This window comes from Aspergillus ibericus (genome assembly GCF_003184845.1).
Source record: "Aspergillus ibericus CBS 121593 unplaced genomic scaffold BO80scaffold_50, whole genome shotgun sequence".
NCBI lineage: Eukaryota > Fungi > Ascomycota > Eurotiomycetes > Eurotiales > Aspergillaceae > Aspergillus > Aspergillus ibericus.
The window spans coordinates 1-19,915 of NW_020292148.1; the positions used below are offsets into that span (position 1 = coordinate 1).

The 19,915-nt window shown below is 50.8% G+C and overlaps 6 protein-coding genes across 6 annotated transcripts; 2 read left to right on the plus strand and 4 right to left on the minus strand.

The window, feature by feature from the left end:
• Positions 1–466: 466 nt before the first annotated feature.
• BO80DRAFT_390622 (zinc-dependent alcohol dehydrogenase) lies at positions 467–2,177 on the minus strand. Its single transcript, XM_025717153.1, has 10 exons — positions 1,910–2,177; positions 1,761–1,846; positions 1,640–1,688; positions 1,500–1,581; positions 1,425–1,446; positions 1,290–1,370; positions 1,136–1,235; positions 1,041–1,091; positions 929–995; positions 467–868 (listed from the first exon to the last, which is right to left on the minus strand). The coding sequence occupies exons 1-10, from the start codon at positions 2,050–2,052 to the stop codon at positions 494–496; spliced, it is 1,056 nt and encodes a 351-aa protein (XP_025571253.1). The 5' UTR covers positions 2,053–2,177; the 3' UTR covers positions 467–493.
• Positions 2,178–2,342: 165 nt separating this feature from the next.
• BO80DRAFT_496606 (alpha/beta-hydrolase) lies at positions 2,343–4,043 on the minus strand (the record flags this gene model as incomplete). Its single annotated transcript, XM_025724031.1, has 5 exons — positions 3,861–4,043; positions 3,664–3,809; positions 3,201–3,621; positions 2,483–3,157; positions 2,343–2,425 (listed from the first exon to the last, which is right to left on the minus strand). Exons 1-5 carry the CDS (start codon positions 3,937–3,939, stop codon positions 2,343–2,345), a joined length of 1,404 nt encoding a protein of 467 aa, XP_025571254.1. The 5' UTR covers positions 3,940–4,043.
• A 407-nt stretch (positions 4,044–4,450) lies between these two features.
• Positions 4,451–4,905, minus strand: BO80DRAFT_448768 (uncharacterized protein; the record flags this gene model as incomplete). The annotated part of the gene is made up of 5 exons (XM_025721699.1): positions 4,451–4,518; positions 4,562–4,678; positions 4,723–4,738; positions 4,785–4,841; positions 4,888–4,905. The coding sequence occupies 5 exons, from the start codon at positions 4,903–4,905 to the stop codon at positions 4,451–4,453; spliced, it is 276 nt and encodes a 91-aa protein (XP_025571255.1).
• Positions 4,906–6,085: 1,180 nt separating this feature from the next.
• On the minus strand, positions 6,086–11,948 carry BO80DRAFT_365039 (P-loop containing nucleoside triphosphate hydrolase protein; the record flags this gene model as incomplete). The annotated part of the gene is made up of 5 exons (XM_025716180.1): positions 6,086–6,235; positions 6,285–8,439; positions 8,487–8,587; positions 8,637–10,077; positions 10,126–11,948. 5 exons carry the CDS (start codon positions 11,946–11,948, stop codon positions 6,086–6,088), a joined length of 5,670 nt encoding a protein of 1,889 aa, XP_025571256.1.
• Positions 11,949–14,793: 2,845 nt separating this feature from the next.
• On the plus strand, positions 14,794–16,896 carry BO80DRAFT_505042 (cell wall mannoprotein 1 family protein; the record flags this gene model as incomplete). The annotated part of the gene is made up of 4 exons (XM_025724457.1): positions 14,794–14,935; positions 15,098–15,186; positions 15,526–15,887; positions 15,921–16,896. The coding sequence occupies 4 exons, from the start codon at positions 14,794–14,796 to the stop codon at positions 16,894–16,896; spliced, it is 1,569 nt and encodes a 522-aa protein (XP_025571257.1).
• Positions 16,897–18,730: 1,834 nt separating this feature from the next.
• On the plus strand, positions 18,731–19,798 carry BO80DRAFT_390633 (uncharacterized protein). The gene is made up of 3 exons (XM_025717154.1): positions 18,731–19,071; positions 19,134–19,217; positions 19,284–19,798. Exons 1-3 carry the CDS (start codon positions 18,798–18,800, stop codon positions 19,445–19,447), a joined length of 522 nt encoding a protein of 173 aa, XP_025571258.1. The 5' UTR covers positions 18,731–18,797; the 3' UTR covers positions 19,448–19,798.
• The last annotated feature ends 117 nt before the right edge of the window (positions 19,799–19,915 follow it).

Below are 19,915 nucleotides of genomic sequence, written 5' to 3' on the forward strand. Positions count from 1 at the left end.
CACAACACCCCCACAACCTCATCCCCCGATTAAAAACCACCCGATCCGCCCCCGGTTCACCTCCTATACACCTCCCCATCGCGCAATGTCGGGAACTCAAGATACGGCTCGAGACCGTGAACGCGAACCCCTCGTAGTCGTGGTAGGTAGGTATGGGGGTATATGCGTCCTATGCACAGAACGAGGTTACATCGTGTACCTCTGACAGCAGCAGCACGATACATGCAGACCACTCCACAGATCACATCACAGTACAGGAATCGACACTCGCTGTCAACCACGATCTTATTCAGCCATACTCCTCAGGACCATTCTGCAGGACCACTCGGGTAAGGCGTACTCAATGCTTGTTGCCTAGTCGCTCCACTATAACTACTTCGTAGTTCTACACAACCTATAAGATGAATATCTTATCCGTTAATTATACAGTAGTACGGAGTACATAGTACAGAACCCACATCATACTAAGACCAATAAAAGCCAGGTATCACGCTTACTCCGACGGAATCCGCATCACGGCCCGTCCCTCCACCGCATATCCTCTCATCCGGTCCGCGACCGCATTAATCTCCTGGAACTCAAAAACCTGGTAATGCGTGGAGACCTTGCCTGCTCGGGCAAGTTGCAACAACGCTTGCATTTCGGTCTCTGTGCCTACGACACTGCCGAGGACTCGCAGTCCGCGGTCCACGCAGAATTGTGGGGTGATGGGGATGTGGAAGTCTGGTCGGGGGAAGCCAATGCAGATGAGGGTGCCGAGGGGACGGAGGAGATGGATGCTTTGTTCGTAGGCGGTTTCGGAGCCGACGACGACGAGGATGGCGTGCGCGCCGATGGTGTCGGTTAGGGTGTGGATGTTCGAGATTAACTGGGTTGTCAGGATGCTGTATGCTGCATATGAAGGAAAGGTGGAGAGGGGGGGGGGTACATTCTCGTCTGTAAAGTCGAAGAAAGCGGTTGCGCCGGAGGAGAGAACGATGTCTTTTTTTGCTGCACTGGACATCTCTTAGCAGCGTGTCTGAAAGGGTACGTGGACTTACCTATCTACCCCTATCATCCTGTACCCCATTTCTTTGCCAATCTGAATGCCCCTGATTCATCAACATCATCCACAGAACCATGGAGGAAGACCAACAGATGCCCCAATCCACCCCCTGCCCCCATAATCACCACCCAATCGCCCTTCTCACAGAACTTGTCCAGTTTACTGAGTGCCCCGTACATCGTAAGACCAGCTAAACACCAGTTTAGCATCACCATCACCATAAGGAGAGATAGTAAGAACACACCACAAAGCAACGGCGCCACGGCCTCCGGCTCCAAATCCTCTGGAATCAGCGAGACGAAATCCGCAGGAGAGACGACGTATTCTATTCTCTCAGCTACCCAACCCGATGACACATAGATGGATGATAGTAACTCACGCTGAAACGTCCCAGGAACATTCTATCCAGCCCTATTAGCATCACCTCAAACCAGGATGGAGAAGAAGAACATACCCGTCCCGAATTATCCTGATTCAAACAATTCGTATACTGCACCTTGCACGTCGGACACTTCATGCAGCTTTTCTGGAGCCATCTTGTTTTGTTAGCCCTGACTTATCGACGAGGAGTAGATGGATAAATGGGGAGGATACTTGACGCCAACTCTCTTCCCTAGCATGTCACTCGATACATCTTGTCCGACTATCATCATACCTCTTAGCATCATCCATCCAACACCTAGTACACTATAAGAAAGGAATGGAATAAACCAACCCTGGACAACCCTCCCCACCCCCTCATGACCCGGTACATTTGTCGTCATGTGTAAATCGCCATCGATGTTATGGAGATCGGAATGGCTGTTTCATATCCTTATCAGCCGGTATTTACTTAATAACATAGCAATGTTGGTGAAGGTATACCAGAACCCAGTAAACTCCAACTTAATCAACACTTCCCCCGCTACCGGCGAGGGAACGGGAATGTCATTCCGGAGGACGAGGTGCGCGCCGGGGCCGGGGGTGTCGATGCAGGCGGCGGTTTGGTGGGTTGGGATTGTGGTCATATTGAAATGGATTGAATATGGCTGTGTGAGTAATTGCCTGAGGAAGAAGATTATTTGGGAGGAGGTCTGCAGAAAAGCGCGGGGAGATCCGAGCGCTAGTAAATACTACATGGTAAGGGGGTTGGATAGATGGATGGGTGGATGGTAGATTGAACGGATCGGAATTACGGATAAGGATGGAGTTATTTTGGAACGATGTGGGGAACCCCGCACGATAGCATTGATGTGATATCAACTGCTGCTGTCATCTGCAGCTTTCAATAATTGTCTCATCCGATCGGACTTATCTTCTAGGCAACTGAGAGATTCGCAATTCTTCCTAGTAAAAACCCGAGTTGTCGGTATGCCACGCTGGGAGCATACTCCGGAATTTCTAATCACGTTAGTACCATCCTAACCAGAAGAACAATCAAAGGGGACAGAAGCATACCGTGTCCGGAAAGAAACACCTCCGAGAAGGTCAATCCGCGCTCCGTATGCGCCGTGCCCATCACGCCTCCCCCCGATGACCCATACGGCACAAACAGCGGCTCCACCGGCTCTTGCTCAAACCCCTGCTGCCCGTTCCAGGTCATATTTTGAATACTAATCAGAGATCCCTTCGACAGGAGCGCAAAGTCTAGAAGTCCGTGCGCGATGATCGTATTATTCGTCTGCTCAATCACGCGTGGCAACGGACCCAGGGAGCTGGGCGGCGAGGTGTCCAGTCCATCGGCCGTCTTGAAGATGCCCTTCTTACAGACAAAATAATCCGTTGGGTAGGCGTTGATGGCTTTCTGGACATCGCTGCGGTTGAAGTAGTTGGTTGGACCCAGGCCAACGATGGGACCCCCGACTGCGTTCCATGGGATGGGACAGGAGTCGGTAATATGGTACGGGTTGAAGCACGGGTTTAGGGCCGTGGACGCGTTGATGATCGCAGAGTAGACGGCGCAGCTGCTGTTGTAAGGGACGGATGGGAAGGAAGACTCGGGTGGAAAGGTGAGCGCGTCGTCCAAAAGTGAGGTATAGCCGCAGTCGTCAGCGTGAGCCGTGATGTCTGCCATGAAGGTGTCGTTGAAGGGGAACAGAGATGGGTGTTCGTTGACGGCCGCGAGGGCGGGCACTACACACGTCAGTCACATCGCAGCAGGTGGGTAAGAGCATACCATCTTGCAAAACAGTCAGATCATTGATATAAGGATCGTTGATCTGGATACCCGCAACTCGGAAATACGTATCATTCTTCTTATCCAGCATCTGCGACGCAATATATGGAATGTACTGTCCGGCGTAGCTTTCCCCAGTCAGGTAGATCTTTCGATTGTGCAGATCAAAGGTATTGATGAACCGCCTCCAGAAGGAGATAAACTGCCTCGCGACATCAAACTCAGACACCACCGTCGACGGACCAAGCGAGAACCCCGTGCCAGCTGGCTGATCAATGTAAACTATGTTGGTGAGCTTGTTCCACGCATACGGGTTGCGCACTGGCCGGTAGGTGCCGGGTTGCCACAGAAAAGGACCGTTTTCGAGCATGATGCCTGCAAGAGAGCTACAGCCTGGACCGCCATTGAGCCAGACCGTGATCTTATTTCTTAGCATGTAAACAGAATATGGTGTGGGACATACCTCATCGGATGCCTCTGGATCTGACGACGGGAAGAACCAGAAGTAGAGACTGGAAATTCCAGCGGGCGTGTTGGGTAGATAGCCTGCGTAGGACTCGCCAATGTCGAAATCCACAAAGGGGAGACCAGAGCCGTTCACAACAAATTCTGTGTCGTTAGCAGGAGTTAGTGAACTCGAACCAGATTGGGATGGCGTACCTTTGGTCTTGTCATTAAGATACCGAGGCTGTGCGGCTGCAAGACGCAGCAGGAGGCTAAACAGAATCACGAGCCACATTGTGATGGAGCTACCAAGTTGAGGGATGTTGATGAGGAGGATGGAGGGTGGGATGGTGAAATGGTGGCATTAAGTGAGTAGGCTCAAGAAGAATGTGTCGGTTGTTGCCATTCACTGCGACCTCACTCAGGAACAGTCCACTCGAGCATATGGAGTACTGCCGACAGCGGTGGAGCCATGCTGATATCATGTCTAGGAAGATTCATCGGTGGCGCTCATGCAAGGGGGATTCACCCGTTTCAGAGTGCATTCTGATCGATGAAAGAATCCAGGGATCTGTTTCAGCACGACGTTAGGGTTGAGAAATTGAGACATTGACATCATGCGCTTCAGTATATTACCGATGGACAGGAAGTCACTGATTGATATTGGTATGTGCCGGTCAATACATTTACAGATCTAGACTATCTGGCTATACATCCATGGTGTGGATCTATGAGATCAGACTAGAAAAATACTGCCGTAGATTCATTCATCATGCCACTATCTGGCCTATATACAGACTCTCAATCTAAGCAATGAACTTGGCGTTCTGGAAAGCCATCTGCTCGTCGTTCTCCAGCATCATGGCAAGGTATTCTGCTTCGGTCAGCTTCATTCTCACGCGAGCCAGATTACTCACCGGCAAAGTTGATGTTGTCATCGTGGTTGTCGTCGAACCGCTTCACATCATCCCGGGAGAAGTTCTTCCGGCCGGTCGAGTTGACGTGTGCGAGGGCATCCTCAAAGGTCAAGCCGCCTGATTATGTTAATACCCCATCATCCTCTGATCGTGGTACTCACGGCAAGGGTCGCTGGTCTAGTAAATGTTAGAGTTGATCAAAGAAGACTGCATGCAGACTTACCGCAGACTCGTACCTGGACTTGAGAGCCCGGAGGTACTCAACGGAGTAGAAGGCGTTCTATCAACATCAGCAGGTGAATGGAAATCATCCTTGGTCTGCCTACCTTGGCGTCCTGAGGCATGGTGTTGTGAGGTTGGGATGTGGCTGGCAGATCTAGAGACTGTTGCTGATGATGAGGATTCCGCGGACATTGACGGGCTTTTATACCATTGACAGCTCCCTCAACAGCTCCTCGTCACCTCATCCCGTATCCATGATATGCGCGATAACCTGCTATCGATGCATATGTTGGGTGACCTCGTTTGGGCATTGGCACATATGCATCGATACCATCCAGTGAATCCATCTTGTTGACTCGATGTATGAGCGTGCGAAGCAGACTGCGGGGTAGTGACAGTGGCTGCATGTAGCAATGCCCAAACGTATCTGCCTGCAGCTACCCCTCCATCTGGAGGATACCAGACCCTGTGATGGAGGTGGAAAATTCAAGTTCTTGATGGATGGATATGTCAACGACTCGATTTTCGGACCAGATGCAGGCCAATCCTTACGAAACGTGGTAGTGAGGAGACTGCTTCCTAAGCACCACCTGTGCATTGCAGAGCATCCTCTATTGATGTTGATTATATTGGAGTCATGTTTGAAGGGCCTGTCATCCTCAGTCACCAGAAAAAGCACAAGACAATTGACATACCTGCATCTGAGCTGCATCGGAAAGTCCTCGGAACCCGCCGCATATACCCATCCCTGATTCCGAGTCTCGCATGCTCCTGACAGTCGACGTGGATGCCGATCGAGGGGTTGAGGATGGAGGGGTAATGGGAGCAAACTGCCGACGCGAGGCGAGACACGTTGCACCTGCAGATGGAGGCTAGCCGCCTCCCGTGGATGCCCGCCTGATGAGGCGACTACGACGACACCACGGATTGGCCGATGCCCTGATCGAATCCCCGTCTCCGGCTTGCAGCAGTCAACATTCCTACATGATACTTCTGGCGAGACTTTCCATGGCGCATCTGCCATGGCGGCGTGACGTGTATGCGCCGGAAAATACCGCATCGCATCCTCTGCGTATCACGGAATTGGCAATGGCAGTCCCACGTTGCAAGAAGCATCCATCCTGTTGGACCTCTCTCGAGATCACCAGTGCTACTATTGCTACTATTGAAAGTCTATGGAGATGCTGCCCACTCGTACAGCTTATCATTATCATGTTATTGCATTATCATTCTCTATCGTGTCATGCTAGAATTCAGCGCAACCTAATCAATGCCTGATAAACAATACAATATCATTGCAACTCACACCAGTGATGCATGACCAAACTCCGCATCCATATCATCTGCTCTGCGGATCCCTGGAGCAAACTGATGATCGATACCGCCCACTGGTGCGTCACACTGCGGGCAACGAGCTTCCTCCATCGGCATGCCGCACTCTCCCACCGTGAACTGGACTGCATTAGTAACGGTCAAACACGACGGGCATCAACGGGCTTACCGGATGGTTGTTTTCACAGTAGTACCAATGGCCCGTTCCACTGAACTGCGGTGCCATGGCCTGGTAGACCTGGCGTCTCTCTTCCCTGGTCACGGAGCTGTAAAATGTCCCACCGTTGACCAGAATCCTTGCTTGGACGATGTCTTCACGCAAGGACCCCAGAATGTGCTCGTGACGCAAACACATCTGTTCGCAGGCTTTCAACTCCTCGAGCGCTTTTGCACGGATCGAGGCGTCGGTAGACCCGTCGACAGGATTACCCAGTGCTTGGGAATTGCTAAGAGATAGCATCGTAAACAAAACATGGTGGATTCGGGACTCAACTTCCTGTTGCAGAAACTTGGCTCCATGGCAGTAGTTTGCTAACGCTAGACACTTGCTCAGGAGGCCGGCAACCTGGTTCTTGACCACCTGTCCCAGAGTCCCCCGGATGCGTGGGTCAATGGTCTTGTTGCTGTAGATTCTATCCAGGTCCCAAAGAAGGATCCATGTGAGTTGCAGGTTCAGAACATGTCCGCGTGATTGAAAGCCCGTCTGGATTTCCGACTCGTTAAATTGAAAGCAGACTGCAGGCATGTCACGTCTTGCCGCTGCAGACGCGAAGATGCTGCTCACCCTGCCAAATGGCTGTTCGGATTTCGCCACTGATTTGGTGAACTCTTTAATCCGCTTGATGAGTCTGTTTCCACTTTTGCGATAGGCATCGATTGAGCGTTGGACTTCATCGACATCTTTTGTTTCAACTGCTTCCAGCGACCAGTCCCGGACAAACCTGGCTCTTTCGCTCTCAATCTCCATCTCATACTTCCCAACCTCTTTCACCAGGTCCGCAAACCTAGTGCTCGCTTGAGTGGCAAACCTTTTCGTTGCTTCGTCGAGGAATGCCTGTTTGATAATCCGATTATAGCGGTCAATATCACGGAGGGGTGTACGGCATTCGGGACACCCTTTCGGACGTCCGGAATCCAGGATTCGATGCAGCTTCGGAGCAACGATTTCACCCGCCGATGGGTCTAATTCGTAGTGGTCGGACATCCCCATGATGCCATCCAGGGAGGATACGGTGTAGAAGTGGCCACAAGAGAGGAACACCAGTGGATCCTCATCTACATTGATGTCCTCGTATGTCCTGAACTCGATCATGTCGACGTTCTGCGTGCGGATATCCTGTCCACAGCAGTCTCTGCAGTACCGAGGGTCCGGACACCTTTCTCCGCACAATCCAGGGCACCGGTGCCCACAGCGAAGCTTTTTCTCACATCTGAAACTGCAAGGAAGATTGCTACACGGCACCGCACACGGCAGATTACACCGTTCTCGGTGCTGACATCCCCACCCACATGGCTCGGCACATGGAGGACACGGATCACTGCATTTATTCGCACAGCGACTATGTCTACAGCGTACGTCACAGGTCAGGTCGCAAGGCGGACATGCAGTGCCTGAATGACATGGTCGGTGACAGGCGTGTGAGCAGGTTGCGAATCCCCTTCCACATGGACTTTGGCAGGAGCCATGATCAACATGATAAGAATCACCAACCACGTATCGGCATTGCCAACATAGGTGCCGGCAAGAGTGTCCACAAGCCAGCGGACTATCACATCGATTCGAGCATCTCAGGGTGTCCGTGTTCTCGAAGCAGCGTATCTTCATGATGTGACCGCAGCCGTCCATTGTGCGGACGACCTGTTCAGTGCATCGCACCCTTCCAAGATCGCCCATGTGCTTGCACTCAATACGCTCGGCTTTATGTCCGCATGGGAGAGGAACATCGTAAACCATCTCCACACATTCTCCACAAGGTTCATGGCATTTCTTGGCGCATGCGTGGCCACAATCTCTCATCCGGGTACATAGCTCCATGCACCTTACTGCTTTGTGCTGTCTCTCTGAATGGCATTTTACCGTGCAAATATGTCCACAGTTGAGCCTCAGACTGCATTTCTCCGCACACCCTCCTTCAGGCGCGTGTATCGAAAAGTCGTTCGGACAGGAGACATGAAATCGGTTATCGGGGTGACGGTCGCAACGTAGCTCAAGCTTTGGGCCGATATTCCTACCCTTCTCGAGCAGTTGGATGACTGATGACCACATCGGTGCAGTTGACGCCGTACTTGCATCGCCGATGATGTACATACCATGCTTAGCGCGACTATCCGAAGACTTAGTATGCATATAGACAGTAAGTCGGTCACTCACCTCAGCAGAACATTGATCCGGTTTGGCATCTTGAGGAATCCACAGTTTTGATAACGGTTGCTTCGGACAAGAGATACGATGATGACAGTCGCTTCCTCACCCTGGTGATCCTATGTCAGAGCTATCTAGTGGTCGGGGCGGAACTCCTACCTGGAAGTTGTCTACCGTGGCCAATCGTAGCACATCCAGTAGCGACCCTTTTCGAGTATTTTCTTGCCTATTGTACCATTTGCCCCTCCCATTCGCATGACTTCCATGCCTCTCTGACTCCTCAGGCTCGTCTAGGGCGTCCAAGTCCGTCTCGCTGATGATCAGTGCCATTTCTTTTCCCAGGACATCTTTCAGCATCCTCAGCTGCCCAGCGTATGGCGTCAGAACGGCGATTTCACCAGGTCCATACTTGCCCTGCTGACAGAGGTACCTGACCAACGCAGTTACCATTCCCACCTCCCAGGTATTTGTCTTGCTTTGCATTGCCTCTGTGGGGTCAGTGGGATCCTCCATATGGCGATGATCGAGCCAGAATAATCTGCGTTCAATACCGGATACGTCGGGGTATAAAGCCGTCGTAGCATGATCTTGAAGCCTGGGATATAATGTCTGCCGGACAAGGTTCGAGATCGACGGATGCATGCGTCGCTGATGGCTCAACTGCATGACAGGGAAGCAGTACCCCACCTTAGTCGGCACCTCTGGGCTAGATACCACCTCCCCAAACCGATAATTGGCGAGACGTTCGAAGAGTGATTCATCAAGGTTGTATTTCGGCCCTTGCCCATCCGATTCCATTGACAACCTAAGATTCGAGATACGGGGTCGTAGTTGCAAGTGATCCCCGATCAATATGGCATGCTGGATCGAAGGTAACAACGCAGTGAGAACATGTGACTCTAGAACCTCTGCTGCCTCCTCGCAGATAAGTACCTTGGCATGGACGTTTCGTAGTAAATCAGCATTGTTTGCTAGTTGCGTGGTCGTTACACCCACTACCTGAGATTCATTCAGTCGATGCACATCAGACAGGCTGTAAGATGATGTCAGTTGATGCTTTTCCGTAGAGTGCGCTCTCAAAAGAGCCGATAGTTGTTGCGTAAGCTCCGCAAGAGCCGTGTCCCGCCAGTAGTTAAGCAGACGAGTCCGCTCCGAAGCCTTCAGCACCCATACGTCCACCTGGAGTAGTCGGTCAATAGAACGCTCAATGTTGCCATCTTTACCATCGCCAGGCGCATCTCCAGAAGCCCATTCCTTCACTGCATCACTTTCTTCTTCACTGGCAGATCCAGAAAGTATGCTGCTCGCATGCAAGGGGAATTTTCTTTTCAACAGTCTGAGAACAAGACTGAGGCTTCCATTATCTGCCATCCGGAGCAGCTCCTCAATTCTTCCACTTATTGCAACCAGTCTTCCTCGTGATTCGCCTTTCAACCTCGGAAGGCCCCGAATTCGGGGTCCCGGTTCCAGCTTCTTCACATCTAATGACAGGGCCTCGATATGTGGAGATGCACTCCGCGGGCCAATCCTGATAATATTGGAGATGCCTGACTTTAGAAGCCCGTCAAGAAACTGATCAAGTGCGTGGGCAGTGTAGCAGCTGAATACCAAGTCAGTCAGTGCAACTCATCAGACTACCGTTACTTACATGCATAAAACTGGTCCCAAATTCAGCAGGTGTCTGTTGTTCAACAGGCATCGGGCAAGCTGTAGACCGACATACGACTTTCCAGTCCCTGGAGGGCCTTGTATCAGCGCAATCTTGCGCCTTAGTGACCAAACTAGTGCATCCGCTTGGCCTTCATCCAAGGCAGTCCTATCAGAAAGCTCTGCTGATAATGCCTGGGGGTCCTGAGAGAGGGACATGAACAACGATTCATGCGCTATACTGCCTTCCTTGCGACCAGGAAGGCAGGAAAGATCAAGAGCTGTTCCTGGTTGAAGATATGCAGGGGGTTGGATACTGATACCGTTTGTTTCAGTGCCGCTCGCTAGGGCTTCATTCAGCTCGTTGTTATCGATACTGGGAGCTAGCCATGCAGAAAAAGGCATACGTGCTGGATTTTCGTGCAGTATTTGCAGGCAGCGTAGAACTCCCTCGAAAGAGTTATATGGCACAGCAGGAAATTCGACGAGTATGAGGGGTTTTGTCAAAGGCTTGTTCATGGAGAACGAAACAAGCTTTTCCAAGTCCAGTGCATTTGTTGGATTCGCCAGAGTCAGTGTAACCATTGCTCTCTTGGCATCGCTAACCACGTCGCTGACGTGCTCAGGCTTTGAAGGGCCCTGCATGGCTTTGTCCACATAACCGATCTCCCTTTTTGATAGAAGGAGGAATACCGCAGCTGCGTTTTCCCGGTCCTCTGCATCAAGCAGGGCCAACAGCGTTCCGCCCTTCAAAGCTTTGGAGTCGACCCACCATTGCTTTCGCTTGGCTGGATTCATATTCCTGAGTCTTTGAAGCTGGTCAAATTCTACATCTACCTCTACCCCCTTATGTTCAGATCGCAGCCTTTGTACCTCGATCCCTGAGTAAACTCGAACTGGCGTGGGACTGTTGTTGCGGAGGAATTTGCGCTTCAACCTCCAGTCCGAGCCATGGGCAATGAGCTCCCACGTACGCATTATCAATCGGATGCTTTCACGGAGCATACCGGACGTATCCTCCCTTAGAAGACGAAACTGGGTATCGAGAAGTCGACGAATGCCCCTCTCATGATGTTGAAAGGAGGTATTGGCAGAGCAGCGTACGGGAAGGAACTCCGGTCGGTCGTCATCACTGAGTATCTCAGAGATTGTAGGTAGGATCTGAATATGTGAGATGGCAGAATGGTCATTATCGTGGCGAGGGCCAAACTCGGACAACTCGCCGGGAAGATCAACAGCAGATTCAGGGGATATCTGCTGCTTTGGTGTAGTCCTAGATATGTTTATATCGTTTGTGGCAGAAATTGCGTCTGCCATTGAAAGCATATCTCTGATCTTAAGCATGTTCAGGTGTGCTATTTGGAGATTGTGGTCAGGCTCGGGGGTTTGGGCGTGGTAACAACTGTAGAGCTTGTCAACGATTCCTTTGAGGTCGGCTTGGATAGCAGCCTCCTGGTTGAGGGTAAGAGTGCTAAGTAGTACTTTCGAAACCAGAACTAGTACTTCACTCCGCGAAGCATCATCTTCCATCTTGGTCAGGAACTCTGCAAGTCGTGAAAAGAAGACGAGTCCTCTTTTACCACCTGGTCCGTAGATGACATTGTATATCGTTCCCACAGCCTTCTCGAGTATAAGTGACGACAGTATCTCATCATGGGAGACTAGACGAAGGAACAGAACACAGTGCGTATCGAACATGGGTCTCAAAACGCTGTAAGACGCTGCGAATTCAGTCTCAACAACTTGTCGTACTTTACGAAGTCCAGACTCGGTAGCCAAGTCTTCAACGAACATCCTTCGCGTATCAGGTGTCTCGTCGATCATCGCCAGGCCAGTTTCCAGAAACTCTTCCATCTGAGCAGCTGAGAGCTCTGAAGACGAATAAACGAGGTGTTTATTGGGTCTGTGAGGTCTATGCACAGGGCTCTACTATTAGCTCAAGCGTTGACAGTCTGCAAGCCCAGTAAGGCAGCCACTTACCTGTACCCAGTTGTCGTTGTCTCAGCAGGAACACCATCTTGTTGAGCAAGCCCTAGACGGAATGAACTAACACTTTTCTGTCGTTTCTTCTGGTTTTTGGGCTTCCTAGTGGACCTCTTATCAGTACTGGCTGGATGCGAGGCATGCTCGCCAGAAACCACATTCTTGTGGGCGCCACTGCCGCCACCAACACGAGGACCTTTAGCAGCTCCTTTCCCATGATGAGGCAGCTCAGCAGTGTTATCCAGGCCCGTCATTGTGAGTACAACCTAGCTCATTTAACTAGATAATCAACAGTTTCTCTAGGAAGGTTCTCGACAACATGATGCAGATGGAATGGGTCAACAAAGGCGGGGTCGATCAACAACGTGAGTGGCACTAAGCCTATTCGGGTAACGGGAATGGCCGTAAGGCTGGGGGTGGGAAGTCTCCTCCTCTCACTGGCATATCATCTGGCGTGGGATTTCCTCTCAATCTGCCTCACAAATCACTCAATAATCCTTGCCTTTGCTGGACTAATTTTAGTTGTGGAGGTTGTTGCCAGTAATTAGTGTGGGGAATCCCGTGGAGTGGTGAATTATATATTTTGGAATTACTCCTACTTACTAGACCAGGTATTGAACGAACTCAGCCAACGAAGTTGATTTCTCAGGCTCTAGCAATTGTTATCCCCCCTGCATCTAGTATTTTTTCATGTAACTCGTCAAAAAATGCGACACTTGAAGCTCAGGCTGAGACTTTGGCAATGTAATGATAACTACTAACCAGCACTGCCGACTTCTCATTGGGGATAGGTGGACTGGATTACATAGGAACCTTGGAAGTAGTGCCGAGTCAAGAGAACGAAGAACAGAATGCTCACATAGCCAACTAGTCACGATAGATTTGCTCATATGCCATTCTTATTAGTTACTTGATCCCCTAGACTAACTATGGTTACGTACATCTATAGACAAAGCTCACGCTGCATGAGATAGACTAAAACAAAGTGCAGGATAAAGGATATCACACAGGGCGCATTTTCGATGGCCAGCAACATCGAGGATGCGTTGATATGCTTCCTTCACACGAGGATCCCGTGTGAAAGGGTGGGCATGTCTTATGTGAGAAACAACAGCGTAATAAACATTCCCTCATGAAGAGAATTAGAAATTCAGCATGATTGTCATATAAAAGTAAAGAGCAAAGGACATGGATGTAACTTGCACTCTAGTCCGACTTATATATTCTCTTCAGGTCTGAGTAAGCGGTCAACTATGCATGATAGACAGTACTTCAACTTCTAGATCAAGAAATGGCAATTAGAAAATGAGGTCTGGTCGTCTTGTGTAGGAAGAACGGAACCTAGGAATCGGACAAACAGGATCTGGGCTGTTGGGAAGGTTATTCTGGTTCCATAGATGATGATCATCGGATCAGAATCCATGAGTTCCCCAACAGCTAGTCGACCAATGTAAATGGATAGATCACCACAAGAGGCAAATCTAGATGAGGCTCTGCTTCCTGGAATAGAAACCGCTCCAAAAAATGGATGAATGTAGTCGCTTGTAACCTTCCGAATTGGGACTTTTTGGTTAAAGTTTTCTTTCTCCAAATCTAAAAGTTAAATGTTAACCCAATTTCTAATGAGCGGGAGCCCACCATTGTGGATGAGTTAAATCGCGGAAGTAGTGCTCAAGGTTAGGATGTCCACTTATGAGACGCCGGATGTCACAAGAACGGAAGCCTACAAAGGCTAGAAGAGTTCAGAGTAAGCATGAACCTGGCAGATGTCGAACTGCGGGTCTATGAGAATAAAATCATTCTTTTTACTCTGTAGTTAATCACAATACCATAATTGCCATCTGAGCTATTATGGTGCGATATCCAACACTTCTAATCATAGCCCCCTTAGAGAAAAAGAGTTGAGATACCGTTCTTCCGTCTAGCTGGGCTTGCACTCCATGCAAGACAACCTGCGCAAGAGACACGGGCCTTTTCTCCGCCCACCACGAGGGATGATTAGACTGGCTTGCTTGGCGAGCCCAATCATCGAACCAAAATTGACGTGCGAATAGGAAGACGCCAAAGATGTCAAGCCAACTTTGCCACAAGCCGAATATGGTCTAGTACAGGGTCTATGAGGTTTGCTGTTCCGGGTTTCCGCGACTAAGGGGTAATGGAGTTGGAACGGTCTAAAGCACGGCTATCGTCCGGGGGCAAACACCTCACGTCCGAAAATTCACCCAGACGCTTTGATACTGACCCGTTAAAGCTCCATTGTACCAAAATTACAATAGCTATTGGCGTCTCAGATCCCGTGTCACGGTGTCACATAGGTGGGCGGACCCTCGGAAGTCAGTTTCTGTTCGAGGTGGGAATAACGTGCTTGCTCATAGGCCATGCCGAAGGTGGTAAGCGGGATTTGGAGATAATCAAGCTCGGTCAATTGCCACCCTGGCCTCGCATCCAGACGGACGAATACTAGGAAGCTGGGGTGGGCACCTCATTGGAGCAGCCTACCGTAGAAGATGACAGGAATCCGAGGCCCTCATCGTCACACCTTGAGTCAGGTCCACAAACCTTGGATCATCCCATACCGCGCCGTTCTATCAGCAAGCAAGCGGGAATAGATCTGCATCCATCGGGCATAATATCCGGCATAGATCGTATCATACAGAGACGGACGACGCAGAACCGAACCATCCAAATGGCAGGGCACGGTCCGAGAGCATCTGTCCACCAGCAGCAAAGGTCAGCACATGCCAGGTACGGGACCGGATGGCTAGCGCAGTTTAGCAAAGAAATCGCGCCACTAATTTCTGTAGCCATCCCTACGCCTGCAGGTGAAGGTGAGTAGCTATTGCTGCCTACGCACCCCTGCTCGAAAAATCACGCAATTTTGAAGGGTGCATCGGAAAAGGGATATCAAGCAACCATACTGAAATTTGGTTGATGAAAGGCTCCTCTGAATGAAAATGAGGCAGTTCGTGAGGTGCCAAAGTAATATCCAGGCGTCGCATCAATCGGTCTAGATGGAAAAAGAACGGGACCTGCACGGTGGGGTCGGGCGATCGCGGAGGTCTTGCCGGATTGGGCCGAGGTGAGAAGGATCGCCGGGGGAAACTCGTTTCGCCCAACGAGAAGGCTGGAAAATGAGTCTGCCCGGTGCGGGGTACCGGCTTTTAGCGTCCGTAGGGTCGCATCCACTACCAGCACCTCGCTACGGAGCCTGTATGTCTCACTTTCCCCTCAGACCCTGGGTTTGCCCACACACGGCAGCACACTTCCTAGCACGCAGGCCATTGACTCCCCAGACACGAGCAAATAAGAATCCGGGGGTGGGCTAGGTTAGGAAGTCATGGTCACGCCACAACTGGCTGGTTCGCCGACCAGCGAAGTCAAATTAATTGCTCCTCGCGAAGCGATTTGTGTTGTTTAGTCAGGCGCTGTTTCTCTGCGCTTCCATCTGCGACCTACTGCTCCTGTTGTTGTGGTTCCAGTAAACCGTCCAGCCGATGGCGACAACTTGGGCAACCTGGCCAGACGTGCCAGGATGATGCCCGGAAGCCCTCAAGGTTCCGACCACACTGAAAGAGGGAAAAGAGCATCGGCCCTGCAATCAAAGGCATTGGCCCAGAACCAACATCCCAATGACGATCTTCGTAGCAGGTTCCAGGCACGAACCAATTCCTTCTCATTCATGGGGGTCAACATCTTGGTCCGAGGACCCACCGACCCCAGAATTGCTGGAAAACCTTCCCCTGGTCCACAGTTTGTCCTCGGCCACCGTATACCCGCCATGTGAGTCCCCTCGAGCTCCTCGTGTATATATAGAGGCTCATCCACGGCCATTCAGTCGGAATTCATCAGAGCCAGTCTCAGCCTCAAGCATTCGTTCGGTCTTTCCAGTCCTCTCTCTATTCTCGCACTTAATATCTATTCATTCACCGTCGTTTACGTCGCCAAAATGAAGTTCACCGCTGCCTTGTTCACTATGCTGGCCACCAGTGTCATGGCCACTCCCGCCATCGTCGAGCGTGATGCCTCTGCTATCACCGACGTCCTGTCCCAGATCCAGACCCAGGTCCAGGCCCTGGACTCTGCCATCAATGCCTACTCTGGTGGCGACCCCAGCAAGGTCGAGTCGGCCTCTACCTCTTTGGTCTCCGATATCAACTCTGGCGTGACCACTGTCAACAAGGCTTCTGAGCTCAGTGCCACCGATGCTCTGACCATCACTGGCCCTGTCCAGGATGTCACCAAGGAGGTTCAGACCACCATCAGTGATCTGATTGCGAAGAAGTCCCAGTTCGTCGCTGCTGGCTCTGGCGGCACCGTCTACTCCCAGCTCGAGAAGCAGTACACTGCTTCCAAGAACCTGGCCGATGCCATCACCTCCAAGGTCCCGTCCTCTCTTTCTAGCATCGCCAGCTCCCTGGCTTCCGGTATCACCGACGCCATCCAGAAGGGTGTTGATGCCTACAAGGACGCTGCCAACTCCTCCCCTGCATCCAGCTCGGAGGCTTCCAGCGCCACCTCTGCGGCCACCTCTGCTACCTCCGCTGCTTCTGCTGCTACTTCTGCTACTGAGGCCACCACCGAGTCCAGCAGCGCTGCCGCTTCCACCAGCTCCAGCCCCGTCATCCCCGCTCCCGCCACCTCGGCCGCCGCTACCCCCAGCGGCTCTGCCTCTGCCTCTGCCTCCGCCTCTGCTACCCCCTCCCTCTTCACCGGTGCTGCCCCTGCGGACCGTTGCAACTTCGTCCTGGGTGGTGCTGTTGCTGCTGCCGCCATGGCCATGGCTGCCTAAGCGGCGCCAACCGGGATGACCGATCGATTGCATCCTGCGCTGGACGAATGAGGTGACGAGGCTAAGCTCCACGACAGTTTGACTACTGTTGCAGTACCGGCACTGGACTTGCCATAATTTCATCTGGTCACCACTGAGGCTCTGATCCTGTCAGACTTGGGTCTGAATATATATTGTATCTTTGTGATTTGTCTTGACCTATATGTACTTCTGATATTTTATGTCTAATACAATCCAATATATTGCAGCAATATCTGTCGATGTTGCGCGATTGAATAACATTCACTTTTAAGATGATTTCACAACCCTTGAGCCTTAATTCTTCCTTTAAACCAAGATTAATGAGAGGGTACAAAGCTTGTACCTTGACTGGGGGGTGGCTAAAGTATCCCCCATTAGCAGACAATGATAATCTACGAAAGCGTCGCACTCCCGACCCAAGCGTACGATTGAATCCTCCCTCCACTTCTGTCTCATCTCATTATCTCTCTCAATACGGCACACCATGTCGCCTTATTGCTCGTACGTCAACTTCGCTCTGCCTTCTGAGTCAGTGGACAAGGTCGTGGTCACCACAGGGCCCCTGTGATATACCAGACTAGGCTGTGTGCCCCGCGCTGGACTAGAGCGCGATTTCATATTTTTCAATCTGCATACCACTAGACAGGGTCGTGGTTACGAACAATCTTACAAAAGCGCTGGACGAGGTCGCGCTCTTTGTCGTTAATTTTTCACTTGGTAATTACATTGTCTTCCTCGCATAGGTTGCGACTGCTTGAAAGGAAAACTTGAATTCGAATCATTTCACCCACCTCTACGACTTTCCGCTCTGTTTCTTTCATTGAGAACTGCACTGGACCTTTACTTGCCACACGAATAGCTTAACATCCAGCTGCTCTGAGAAAATTTAGCTTACCTTGTCTATTTTTTAGTCCATAGCTATCGATGCTTCTATCACTTCGCAACGAATACTGCCTGAAACCATGGACAAGAATGGCAGCTCTACAGTTAAGCGAAGAAATCTCTCCCGCTCTATCAACCGCCCAAAGACGTATGTAGCCTGAATGTATCTCCTCCTATATCACTAATCTGCCATTCCTACTTCATCACACTTCTGACATTCCTGTTTGTACCTATTTGTCACTATTCCTCCCTCAACTGCGCCTTTGCCTGTTCTATTCCAACCATTCTTCACGGGTTTATCTTCATTCCTTCGTTAACGTTCTCCATAAACTTTCTTGTCCGTATTGATGGGCTGATGCTGAATAGTACTCGACGATTAACATAAGAAAAATATTTTACAACTTCAAACTTCCGACATGCCTGGCCGGTGATGAGCGATTTACCCTTATCAAGGTCGCTAGACATGACAGCTGTCACTGTTGTCTGACGAGGCATATGAATTCACATAGTGGGCAACAACAGTGTAAATACAGAGGAGGGCTCATAGTCTGTATTCTACATGTCAAATTGGGCCAGCGTTGGGTCCGGCTGCTGTCTTTCTGCTGCGGCACGCACTTGCGTAACTACGCACTGAGCCGCATCGTTTCAGATTGCTGCCATCTCACCAGTTCTTTAGTCAACTCCACATAGAACTTCTAATCAGCAAGCGCTAGTTCAACTACATAGTCCGTCCCAGCGGTCTAGTGTCCTCCATAGAGTCAAGGGTGACGTCCACAAGTACCCGCAGGGCTATGCGACCACGTTTTATCCACGCTAAGCTCACGCTAAGACTGCTTGGAGCGCCCGACTGGCCCACCGGAAGTGCGGAACACGCTTATCAGTGCGTCCCGACACAGCCCCGAATTGAGCTTAGCGACCATATAAGTTCGAAATCACCTCACCTCTCAAGACAGCCATATTCCCACTTCCCCTCACCCCCTAGATTGCCCCTTGACACCATGGCTCCGAGCTTCCCTCCCGACACTGCTGGCCCGGATGCAGCCCGCGCCTACATTACGCGCACACTCATCAGGAAATACGATGCAACCCCCGAACTTGCAGAGAAATTGGCCACCTGTTGGCAACTAGGCCGGGTGTCGGAGCTCCGTGCGGCATCACTGAAGCATCTGCAAGGTGACTTTGGAAATGATGCTGGCTTGTGTCTGCACCGCGCTATTCGGGAAGATATTATTGGAGACTGGCAGGAAACACCAACGGCAGCATTCACAATCTGTATGTCGATGATGTCCCCAAGTCGCCAAGCCCCAGTATCGGAACTAACATCCTTTTTCCAGGGCTCGCCTCCACCGCCACCGTGATTCATACAATCGTTCTCGTTTTGTTCTTCTTGCCCGAATTGAGATTCCAGTCTCCTTGCCGTAAGATATCTACCGGTCTGAATGGATATGCGAGAAGCTTGGCTGACTAACTCTTCTTCGGTACAGAGCGGATTCTGTTGGCGAGGTCGCCTGCGTCGTGGTTGTTCTTCGCTGCCGGCATGTTGAACTATGCCTATCAAAGACTATACCATGAAGATGCGATCTCGGTGCCGGTAGCGGCTGCGGCCGGGGCTATTAGTCTGGCAGTGGGAGTGAGCATGTTTTGGTAATGAAAGCATACTCTCATTCCATAATGACCTTCCCTTTTGAACATACTAGGCTACGATGAGAGTCGCCGAGTTGGATTGAAAGTTTGGGGCATTAGCATCACCTCGATCCAGGAACAGTTGGAGGCATGCCGTTACGCACTATATACCCATGTACATTTCGTGAACGAACTACTGGATGCTCCATATATCACTGAACTAACTGCCTGGGATTATCAAAAAGTCTAAGTCTAAAAGGTTAGTTGATAAATTCTGCCTACCATGTCATCCCAACTGTCAATTCTGAGCGGGAGTTACCCGGACATCTCTTCATCAACATCCTCTCCGATAATACGTATTTTTAAACTTCTATTGAAGCCTTAGCATTACTCCTGTCTGCCGGCCCACATGTTTGTCCCGGTCCGGCCACCCGCCTCTAACCGCTCCATCTTAGCCCCCGAGACTATCCGATGCTAGGACCGGGGGATTCCG

Excerpts from the sequence above, each read along its gene's own strand:
- BO80DRAFT_390622 (XM_025717153.1), bottom strand. The coding sequence starts at position 2,052 with ATGACCACAATCCCAACCCACCAAACCGCCGCCTGCATCGACACCCCC. Across the intron at positions 1,847-1,909 it reads TTGGAGTTTACTGGGTTCTG|CCATTCCGATCTCCATAACA; the intron begins GTATACCTTCAC and ends GATATGAAACAG. Across the intron at positions 1,582-1,639 it reads GGGAAGAGAGTTGGCGTCAA|ATGGCTCCAGAAAAGCTGCA; the intron begins GTATCCTCCCCA and ends TAACAAAACAAG.
- BO80DRAFT_390633 (XM_025717154.1), top strand. The coding sequence starts at position 18,798 with ATGGCTCCGAGCTTCCCTCCCGACACTGCTGGCCCGGATGCAGCCCGC. Across the intron at positions 19,072-19,133 it reads AACGGCAGCATTCACAATCT|GGCTCGCCTCCACCGCCACC; the intron begins GTATGTCGATGA and ends TCCTTTTTCCAG. Across the intron at positions 19,218-19,283 it reads GAGATTCCAGTCTCCTTGCC|AGCGGATTCTGTTGGCGAGG; the intron begins GTAAGATATCTA and ends TCTTCGGTACAG.